The sequence below is a fragment of the Tursiops truncatus genome, chromosome 5 (assembly GCF_011762595.2).
Source record: "Tursiops truncatus isolate mTurTru1 chromosome 5, mTurTru1.mat.Y, whole genome shotgun sequence".
Taxonomy (NCBI): domain Eukaryota; kingdom Metazoa; phylum Chordata; class Mammalia; order Artiodactyla; family Delphinidae; genus Tursiops; species Tursiops truncatus.
The window spans coordinates 91,680,570-91,691,666 of record NC_047038.1 but is presented as its reverse complement, the minus strand read 5'-3'; the positions used below and the strand labels follow the sequence as shown (position 1 = coordinate 91,691,666).

General features: G+C 49.4%; 1 protein-coding gene across 1 annotated transcript; it reads right to left on the bottom strand.

Moving 5' to 3' along the window:
* On the bottom strand, window positions 1-5,048 carry STBD1 (starch binding domain 1). Its single transcript, XM_033857147.2, has 2 exons — window positions 4,285-5,048; window positions 1-1,881 (listed from the first exon to the last, which is right to left on the bottom strand). The coding sequence occupies exons 1-2, from the start codon at window positions 4,490-4,492 to the stop codon at window positions 1,025-1,027; spliced, it is 1,065 nt and encodes a 354-aa protein (XP_033713038.1). The 5' UTR covers window positions 4,493-5,048; the 3' UTR covers window positions 1-1,024.
* Window positions 5,049-11,097: the final 6,049 nt, after the last annotated feature.

The following is an 11,097-nucleotide window of genomic DNA, read 5'->3' as shown; positions in this document are numbered from 1 at the left end:
TTTGATAAAGATGTTAAAACTCAGGTTTTATTATTTGTTTCAGTTATAATGGCAAAGTTTAAATGTTTATTTCTTCCCAGAGCAAAGATGTACTTCCGTATCACTCTCCTGTTATAATTTTGTTACCTACTAGCATGAAGGGAGAGGGAAGAGGGTGAAATGATTGCTATGGGGCAGTCCATCTGTCAGCCCAGAGCTGCTGTGAGAGGAGGGGCCGTGGGGAGAGATGGTCCTGCAGGAGGCCCGTGAGGAAATGACGGGCGTGTCCCACCCTGCAGTCCGGCGGGGCCTGTAGCTCCCAGCTCTCTAAGAGGTGTCATTCAGGCCACCTTGCTCAGCCTATACCCTACCCCCTTCCTGTTCTTTCCTCTTGGGCTGCTCCTGCTAACAGGCTCTGATTAGGCCCCTTGTTTGTACACCAGCCGTTGATCATTAAGACAAAAACATACTTGCTACCCTCAAACCATACATGGCAAGTAAAATCAAGCAAAAAACATTGGGAAGTCTCAATGCATTACCTTATATCCTGGCTAATCACATCTAGTGACCAGATATCTTCTAATCACAGTTCCATACGATGTTAACGATTTTTAAATATAATGTGTGTATGATTAAAGAGAGCATTTCTCCAGCTGTACCAGTACAAAATCTCATTTTGAATAAGGCGTGTTTTACTCCCCTGCTTCAAGAATCACCCAAGGCTCAAGCCTGAACCCTCTGCAGCTAGTTAGTTTCTGTGCTCCGTGACCAGTGCACATCTGAAGTTTAGCCAAGCCCTCCTCAAGACCACCAAGCCCTAAAGTAATGATGGGTCAGCATAAATCCATCCATCAGTGCCACAGAAAAAAAGTCCATGCTCACTGGAAGCATCATCTGCACATTAGACAAAAGCCACTAGCAAATCTGAAACAACTCTGATGGCTAGACTGGAAGTTTCACTTCCTTTATTTTAAATTATCCAGGGTGCTCCACAACCTTAGCCTCTTCCATGTTCTATAGCCTCTTCGCTACTTTGCAAATTGAATCAGTGAATCCCCCACCACTTGTGAACCACTTTATCCTCATGGCCAGTCTCTAAGGATCTATTGCTGCATTCTTCCCAACGGGTAACTTCCCCATTCTCTACTACTACGAACTTCCATTCCACCACTGTGTCTGCTGGCAGGGGCACAGAACGAGACCAGAGCCCGTCCTTGCTACACTGGAGCGGGATGTAAGTGTTCCATCTCCCAAGACTCTCATGGTCTCCAGTTACTGCAAGGCATTGCACACCAGCGCGTGTGATATAATGGACCTGGAAGCTGACACTAACCTGATGAGCCTCTGAAGACACTGCTCCTACCCTTTTTGGTTTCACATCCACTTCCTGACCTCTTGCCTCCACGAGAGTGCTTCTGTCATAGTCCTGCTTAGAGCTTAACACTGGAGACTCAAGACTGCCACCCAAACCAACATCGCCCCAGGATGCGTGCCGGGACACCATCTCCCAGTCCACGTGGTCAGCCCGGGCCCGACTGTCCAACTGTGCGAGGCTCACTCCTTCTTGCGCTCTGTCCAGGAGCAGGTTGCTAGAAGGCAACTTCTCTGCCAGACCTGGAGCTGTTTTAGCAGTTTTCCCTTGGCCTTTTTGGAATCCCCATTCTCCTATAGGAGATCCAAGGCTTTCGTTTCCTGAAACGTCAGAGTAACTTCTAGAGTTACCAGTCTCAGAGGTAGCTGGAGATTGTGTGTCTGGAAATTGTCCAGAGGGAACATGTGCTCTTGAACTGTCACGGTTACTGCCTTCTCCAGAAGAACTCTGCAGTCTCCATGCTGCTTCCTGCAGGTCACCAGGGCCTTTAGTCGTAGAAACCAAACATCCATTGCTTTCTTGAAGATGCTCTAAAAAACAAAAGGAAAAGTGTAATAGTGTCGTGCAGTTCATGTGAGAAAAAAGTTCAGTCAGGCCGAGAAAATAGTTTTAGTTTTTAAAGACTTGGCTACTAATCTATCTACAGTTCACAAAATTTGTCTCTATTAAAATCAAGTACTTAATTACCTGGTATGTTCCCAACTGTGCTCTAAGAATATACAGGCATATCCAGTAATAAAAGACACATCCAGGAGTGTCAGTATACCAGCACAAGAGTGTAAACGAGGTGGCAAGCTGTAGAGGCAGAAGTGTAACCCTGACATGGCCCTGGATCTCTGCAGTCCAGGCCGTACTGGCACGCCACCAAGTCGAGTTGTTTGGCTGCCATCATCGAAAAATGTCCAGCCTGTGTGACGAAGAGCTGCACGGTTACCCTGCAAACCAGATGAGTACACTTGTACTCCCAGGAACTGCGTGCAGGCCAGGGATTGGCTCTCACAGGTGCGGGCAGGTCAGCAGCAGCTGTCACTGTGGGAGAATACAAAGGACAGCAGTGCATGGCTGGGCAAGAGTTGGGGATGAGGGTGGGGAGGGCGGCTGGATTCGCCTTGCACACCCCATGTGCATCAGGAACCTCTTCGACAAAACACAGGCATCTTAGATCCCCTCCCACTGCATACTTTAAAAATATATTTTCTTGGGACTTCCCTGGTGGCACAGTGGTTAAGACTCTGCCTGCCAACGCAGGGGACACGGATTTGATCCCTGGTCCGGGAAGATCCCACATGCCGCGGAGCAACTAAACCCGTGCGCCACAACTACTGAGCCGGCGCTCTGCAACAAGAGAAGCCACCGCAATGAGAAGCCCGCGCACAGCAGTGAAGAGTAGCCCCCACTCGCCGCAACTAGAGGAAGCCCGCGCGAAGCAATGAAGACCCAACACAGCCCAAAATAAATAAATAAATAAAAATATTTTTTCTTAAGACTACACAATCCAAGCTCCCTCAAGACTCAGTTTCATTCTTGGCCACCTCATTGATAGTCCAAATAGCTCCCTACAACTGAGGTCCCCAACCCCCGGCCCAGACCGGTAGGTAGAGGTCAGTCCTCTGCCTGTTAGGCCCCCGCGGCACAGCAGGAGGTGAGAGGCGGGGAGCAAGCGAAGCTGCCTCTGCCGCTCCCCATCGCTCGCATCACCGCCTGCACCACCCTCCCACTCCGCCCCCTTCCGTGCAAAAATTGTCTTCCACGAAACCTGTCCCTGGTGCGAAAAAGGTCGGGGACCGCTGCCCTACAAGATCTTATTCTCCAAAACCATACAATCAGCATATGCGGATTGGGGGAGATGACGGTGGGAAGAGGGTGGTCTTGTTTAATTTTGTCTCTTTTTAATGGTGGTGTTGGAAGTGAGACGTAAACAAATATTACTCTGAATCCACAATCTTTCGACCTGAAACATGAGTTAGGCTTTCAGGAAAAGAAGATAAATGAGCTCTCTGCAGGAGAGGCACAGGGGCAGATTTTCAAGTGGCTACACATGAACGCCACTCCACTAAAGTTTACAGATGTCATTTTCACCACTAGGCTGGAGTCCAGGCATGGGCAGCTTGCCAAGGGAGGGCGCTGGAAGGTAAGGTTCTCTGCCAGTGCTCATAACTTTGCCTAGTATACAGGGTCTAAAATATAGAGATGGAAACCTAGATGTCAATTGTACTCGTCGGAGCAGAATTAAGTGTCTCTTCCCTGGGGTTTCAGACAACCGTGCACTGTTCGGGTGAGCGTGGGGGAGGGCCGACAGCTCCGAAATGGGCGGCCATCGAGCAGCCTCAGGGCTTCAGCCCAAGCCTTCAGGGCCAGAGTCCAACCTGAACTTTGCCTCCCCGACAGAAGCGTCCAGACATGGGAGGCTGCTCGCTGAGCCAGTGTTCCCAAACACAGCTCTTCCGTGGGGTGAGGGATGGGAGGCCATGAGGCTATGGGATTGGGACCGAGACAGTGTCCCTGCTCGGACAGAAATTGGAGAGGGTCGTGGGATCTCCGAACTCTAAGCACCCCTTTCCGAAGGCCCGGAAAGGGCGCCGCCGCTGCAGCCGCCCGCACTGCACCAAGCTCCGCCAAGCAGAGGAGCCCATCCCCGCTGGAGGAGTAGGGGTAGGTCCTCAGGGGCGGGCGCCGAAGGCAGCGACTCAGCGGGGCGCGGACCTGGGACAAACCGCCTGGGCATCCCCAGGGCCTCGGTGTAGGGCGAGAACCCCACCCGGCGCGTGCGCACCAGCCGGGGAAAACGCGAGCCGCGGGGAGGGTCCTGCCCGGGCTAGGAGAAGCTAGTCCTCGGGAAACCTCCAGGTGGATTTCCGCCCCCTGCCCCCTCCCGCGGGTAACTTCAGAGCCCCCCGGCAAATACGCCCTCGAGACACAGGGAGGAAGAATACCTGGTTTGGTGACCAGCTCCCGCCTAGAAGGTCCAGGGCTCAGTCCGCCGCCACCACCCTGATCGCCTCCCGGAGCCGCAGCCTCCCCTGGAGAGGCGTCCTTCCCCTGCTCTGCATCCCCCTCCTTTCCCGTGTCCCGCAGCAGCCAAACGAAAAGCGCTCCGGCCAGACCCCCTCCGACCAGCAGGGCGGACCAGACGGCGCCCATGACTGAGAGGCCGCAGCTGGGGGAGACGACGGCGACCGAGACGGGGGCTCGGGTCACGCAAGCAGAGCCACACCTACCCAGCCCGCTGCAGCCTTTTACGGTCCCCGGTGGCGGGCGCTCCCGCGCGGGGCCCAGCCCTCCGCGACCAAAACTCAACTTTCCCAGCCCCGCCCCATTCCCCGCCCCGGGGCTGCAGCCCCTGGTTCTGGCAAGGCGGACACGCGAGCGCCCTCCTTCTCCAACATTTTCCCTTCTCGACCCCGCCAGTCGCCGGCGGCGGGGAGCACCCGGCGCAGGGTTCCAAGTGCGTCCCACGCGCGTGAAGGGTCCAAGGGCGCACGGCTGCCGTGCGCAAACCCGCCGCCTTCTTTTCCTGTTCCGGCTGCAGCTCAGGTGCAGCCCTGCCTGGGACAGCGCCGGCCACCTCGGCGCCTCCTCCCCACAGACAATCAGTAGCAGTGCGGCCCGAGCTTCTGGCACTTAGACGCTGAAGAGGCCGACGTGCATCTGCGACACGCGAGGTTGCGGCGAGAGCGGAGGTGGGGCGGGAGAGGCAACCGGGCCGGCTGGGTAGACCCATACAGCCGGCGCGTTGGAAGCTCCATTCCTCCACCAGTTAGCTGCGCTTAACGTCCCCAAGCCTCCGCCTCCCCGCCTGTAAAAGGAAAGGATTGGACTGAGATCCATCCATCTGTAAATGCCAATCACCTTAACCGCCTCCAGTCATTGCTGAGGGTGCGTGGTTGTCGCAAGGTGCGCGCCCTCCTTACTGGACTACATGTTGTGCAGACGCAGGCTCCTCCGGATGGGTTATTAATAAAAAATTGCGGGCTTCCCTAGTGGCGCAGTGGTTGAGAGTCCGCCTGCCGATGCAGGGGGCGCGGGTTCGTGCCCCAGTCCGGGAAGATCCCACATGCCGCGGAGCGGCTGGGCCCGTGAGCCATGGCCGCTGGGCATGCGCGTCCGGAGCCTGTGCTCCGCAACTGGAGAGGCCACAACAGTGAGAGGTCCGCGTACCGCAAAAAAAAAAAAAAAAAAAAAAAAATTGCAACCGTCTTTGTTAAGTGCTGTCGGCGTGCCAGGTGTTTAATGTATGCATTTAATTTGATCCTCACAAAACAACAACAACAATCTGGGAACTAAGAATTACACACATTTCTTTCTAAATTCACTCCTCTGCTGATCTGATGGCTTTACACACCAACTTCAAGCTAACGGTTCCCATGTTTGTATCTGCAGGGTGAGCCTTTCCCTTGACCTACACGCTCCCACATCAACTGCTAAGACTACAGCTGGAATGATTACTAAAATGGCTCCTCTGGTAAAACAAATCGTTCCAACGTGCCCCGGGCTCGAGTCTTGTTTGCAAAGTCAGGTACAGAAAGCAGTGGGAGTCCTTGGTGACTCTGCAGTGTTTGTGGGATGGGAGCTCGCTTCGGAAGGCTGAGCGGTGAACGTGGTGAAAGCTGTGAAGAAGGCCGACGTGGAGGGAGCCCTCTCCAGAGAAACCTGGAGGCCAAGGGGAGGAGAGGAATCGAAGTGTCGCTTGACAAGAGAACAAAGCCTAAGGGAAGCTCTTTCAGACGGAGAGACACGTGGGCACGTTTGTTCAGTTCGTCAGCAGGAGAGAGCCAGCCGAGACCTGGTGGAAGATGTGAGGAGGACGCGAAATCCTGGGCGGGAATTCCGCGGGAAGGAGGAAGTCAAGAACACCATTAGAAGGGGCGGAGTCGGAGGAACGGAAGGGAGGAAACAGGCGTGGAAAAGCAAAGAAGACACAAAAGAAACATTTTGAGATACACAGGGGCCCATGAGTGAGGTGAGCTATCAGCTGAGTGAGAGAAAGGAAATCCAGGTGAGTTTTTTTGTTTTTGTTGTTGTTGTTTTGGTTTTTTTTGCGGTACGCGGGCCTCTCGCTGTTGTGGCCTCTCCCGTCGCGGAGCACAGGCTCCGGACGCACAGGCTCAGCGACCATGGCTCACGGGCCCAGCCTCTCCGCGGCATGTGGGATCTTCCCGGACCAGGGCACGAACCCGTGTCCCCTTCTTTGGCAGGCGGACTCTCAACCACTGCGTCACCAGGGAAGCCCAGGTGAGCTTTTAACGAAAGCAGAGCAGGTAGGAAAGAAATGGCCGCTCGGGGAAGAAGTTGCCTTGGGAAGTCCTGTGGGTCCTTCCATCACAGGCCGGTTGCATCGCTCCCTTCCTGCCTTTCCCAGTGACCGCGCCTCCGTTCACACCCCACCTCACCTGTCCAGACCTTACCATCCTCCCGCAACTCCCTCCCCTCTGGCTGTGATCCAGTCTGCAACCACTCCTGATTTAATCCTCCTAAAAGCACAGCCTGGGGTTGGGCATCTCCTCTGTCTACCAGACTAAATCCAACCCCATTTTAGCCTTCAAGGTCTCCCTGACACACCCCAACAACCTCTCCAGGCCTTTCTCTTATCGTTCACCTGAACTCCAGCCAAACGGGGACTCCCGCGGGAGCCTTCTCTCATTGGTTTAGACGTTTCCCAAAACCCACTTCCTTCCATGAACTTTTCCCTAGCCCCCAATCCCACTCTTAGCCCCCAGCCCTCAAACTGATATGCCATTCTTTTCTTTGAACTCTGATTATGTACTGTAACTCTGTTAGAGAAAAATACAAGGTTTTCTCTTATGGTATAATTACTTTTGTCGTTTATCTCATCCCCATATTAGATCATAAATCCCTTGAGGGCCAGAGTTTGTTTATTCTTTGTATTCCCCAGAATACAAAGTTTGTTATGTAATAGGCCTTTTTATTGTCTTTGTTCATTGAATACCGAATATATACTGGCCCTAAACTAAGTGCTTTATGAGGATTATCTCATGTTAAATCCCTGAGAGGAGTAATCTGCCCAAGGTCATACAGCTGGTGAGTGACCAAGCTGGGATTTGAACCCAGTGTTCTGACCTCCCAGGACTCCTGCTTGAAACTCTAGCTACATTGAATCCTAATGCTTTTAAACCATGTCCAAATTTCAAAGCATACATTTTAGAAGTGAGTGTGCAAATCTGGATGTGTGATACCAGCGTATCCCTCTGGTAGTATTCCAACATTTATGGTGAATTTCAGCCTTGCTCTCGGTTTGTAATTCCTCTCTCTGCAAGCCCTCACCTCATTAGGGAGATGTACTCACCACCAGCACCTGTCTGTTTCTGTCAAGCCTCTGGCTTCTGCTACTCCACATAATGTTAACCACAAGTCAAACCTTCTGCAAAGCAGTCACATTGGAGCTGCCCAGTTTCATATTTCATAGGGACATTTTCTAAGTGCAACTGTTTGCAAACCTCTGACTCATCTTAGTTCCAGAATAGACTCCAGGCTGAGCTCTCTTACGCTGAATGATGAAACCTTTAGAGCAAAGGAAAATCTGTGTCAGGAGAACAAGTTCACTATGTAGAGAAGAATAAAGTTAGATTACTACTTTGTACCACGTAAAATGGTGGACTGCGGATAGAATGAAGTCCTGAATGTAAATGGTCAAACTACTACTAATAGAACAAAATCCAAGAGACTGTCATTGTGATATTGCATAATGTAAGAGGCCAAAAAATTTCTTGGCTTCATCAAATAAGGCTATCTCGTCAGTGAGGCTGCCATAGACAAAGTTAGCAGGTAGATCCAGATGGGGAACAGATTTTCGTGTTGTTAAAACTGACAAGGCACTAATATGTAGATATAGGATGAACTCATACAAACTGATCCAAAAAAACCCACAAAACCTGACACGAGATCCAGTATAAAATGAACAAGGGATGCTTCTCCCCAGTGCCTGGAACATAATAGGCACTCCGGGTAATTTTTGGTTGAATAAATGAATGACTAGCAAAAGATGCAAAAATGCTCAAATTCACTGGTAGTTAGATAAATGCAAATTAAAACAAAGATATTACACCATTTTACATCCACCAGAAAGGCAAATATTAGAGAGATGCAATGCTGCTGATGGGAGAGTAAACCGGTACAAACGATCTGGAGAACAATCTGGAAGAATTTTGTGAAATTAAGTATGCGTATACCCCATGACCCAGCAATCCCCCTCCTGAACGTGTATGGCCAAGAGATTGCACAAGACTGTAAGGGGGCACATAGTGTTATTTGGGATAACCGTAAGTTCAAGGCCACCTGGCTGCCCATTGTGGGCAAATAATAAGTAAACTATGGTGGATGCCGATGAAATGCTATGAAGTGGTTACGACAATGACCTTGATCTACACACAGCAATGTAATTAAATCTTAAATACATATTGGCGACTAAAAGGTAAGAAACTAATATCTCTCAAGTTGCACAGCGCGGCCAAAAGAAAAAAAGAGAGAGATTTGTGGGTTTGGCTCTTGAATAATGATGTGGACCGTCTAAGATTCCAGGAAACCTGCAAGGTTTTTTGAAGAACTATAGTGCAATAAACACTGCCAGCTTGGACTAAAATGGGGGTCGTCTAGAAAGGGGATAAGTGTATTTTGCATATGAGAGCAACATAAATAATTTGTGGCTAAAAGACAGGCTGCGCTGGTCTTATACTATGGCCACAAATTATTTGATATTCTTCCCTTCGAAGGAAATTTGGAGGAGTTCAGTTCTCCTCTTCTTGAAGGTGGGCTGTACTTAGCCACTTACTTCTAATAGAATATGGCAGAAGTGGTGATGTGTGATTTCCAAGACTAGGTTATAAAAGGCATTGTGCTTCCTCCTTGCCTTCTCTTGGATCACATGCTATAGGGCCAACTTTTTCAACCTCAGCACTATTGATATTTTAGACAGGATTATTCTTTGTTGTGAGGAGGTGCCTGTGCATTATGGGATGTTTAGCAGCATCCCTGGCCTCACTCAAAATTCCCAGAAATTGAATTGTTGTGTCAAAGGCTATATACATCTGTACATATGTACACACACACACACACACACACAAAGTTGCTTATTTATTCTGTTTGTTTTTTTTTAAGGCTTTGGATAGCCAAATTGCCCTACAAAAAGTCTGTATCTTTTCCCACTTTCACAAGTTGAATATATGCACCTTTTTCTTAGCATTTTTGCCAATATTAGTTTTGTCTTAAAAAAAATCTTTGCCAATTTGATAGACAAAAATTGATACCTTGTTTTAATTTTTTCTTATTTGTGACCTTGACCATTTAAGAAATGATTTTGGTCTGTTGTATTTTTTTATGACTTAGCCCATTTTTTTTCTGCAGCATGAGCAAAAACATAGAACCTACTTTCTATGTGAGCAGAGCAGGTGGCACTGTACATTCTGGTGTGGAGGACTGGAGAAGCCCTGCTTCCCTCACCACCCCTCCGAGGCAGAAGCCCACTGTAGGAAATTCTTCCTTTAGAAATTCATTCCTTTGGTTCGTTCTCCCTCTAGATTTTAAAATATCAAGCAAATCCACTCTAAGGTATTGGCGACACATCAACTTTCTTTTTGACACATTTTAACAGTTACCAATACTTACAGTGCCATGGTTGGGTAGGTGGGTGGGATCGGGAAGCAGTTAAAGAATAATCCTGAAAAGAGGAAGAAGACAAGAAACGGGGGATAATGGCCACCTCAAACTTTGCCCTCATCATAGTTTTGCTTAGGTATGTCCTTTTCTAGTCTACCTCACTCTCTCCCAAGAAGATAACCGTCAATTCTTAAAAAAAGTTTTTTCGGGAAATTTGCCTCTTTTTTGGTGCTTCACCATTCCTGATATTCATCCATTCATTCAATAAATGCATAGTTTGAGCCCCAGCTATGTAGGACTCTAGGCACTCTGCAGGACACTAGGAAAAACCTATACCTTCCCTGCCCTCATGAGCTTATACTCCAGTAAGGGAGACACACCATTAATGAGTAATCAAAGAAGATAACATGATGAATGATGGGCGATATAATGGCTATCAGTGAGGTGCCGGAACTGGGAATAATCTGCAGCAGCTCTGCTGGCCTGTTGGTGCAGGAGTGGTGCAGGCATGACTTTGGAGGGGGAGGTTGAGAAAGAATTCTGACCTACGTTCACTTCAGTAACAGTTTGCTCTCATATGCAAAATACACTTAGCCCCTTTCTAGACGACCCCCATTTCAGTCCAAGCTGGCAGTGTTTATTGCGCTATAGTTCTTCAAAAAACTTTGCAGGTCTCCTGTGAATCTTAGACGGTCCACATCATTATTCATGAGCCAAAACCACAAATCTCTTTTATTTGGGGCCGCAGCTTACGGGATCTTAGCTCCCCAGCCAGGGACTGAACCTGGGCCCCGGGCAGTGGAAGCACAGAGTCCTAACCACTGGACCGCCAGGGAATTCCCCACAACTATCTTGAAGATAAGCCCTTCTCTACCTTGAGAGTATGCTGAAGAACAACGTCCTCCACTTCCTTAGACGCTCTATTGTTTGACTAAAACTGTGAGGCACACTTTTAAAAATTTCAGTAGCATTTTTGTCCGCCTGAATGTACTCTGAAGCGTCACCTTTGAACTTTCTGAGGTCTTAACAAGGGATTTAACAATTACATCCTTGGATTCATCTTTAGACCATGTTTTCCTGGCATGTCCTTTGATGTGTTCTTTTGGATCTGATCTTTGCTACAAATCATTTCTTAA

What these genes read in the sequence shown, in the direction of transcription:
- STBD1 (XM_033857147.2), bottom strand. Translation starts at nt 4,492, where the DNA reads ATGGGCGCCGTCTGGTCCGCCCTGCTGGTCGGAGGGGGTCTGGCCGGA. An exon ending in GGAGCTGGTCACCAAACCAG is followed by an intron (nt 1,882 to 4,284) that starts GTATTCTTCCTC and finishes TTTGTTTTTTAG; the next exon opens with AGCATCTTCAAGAAAGCAAT.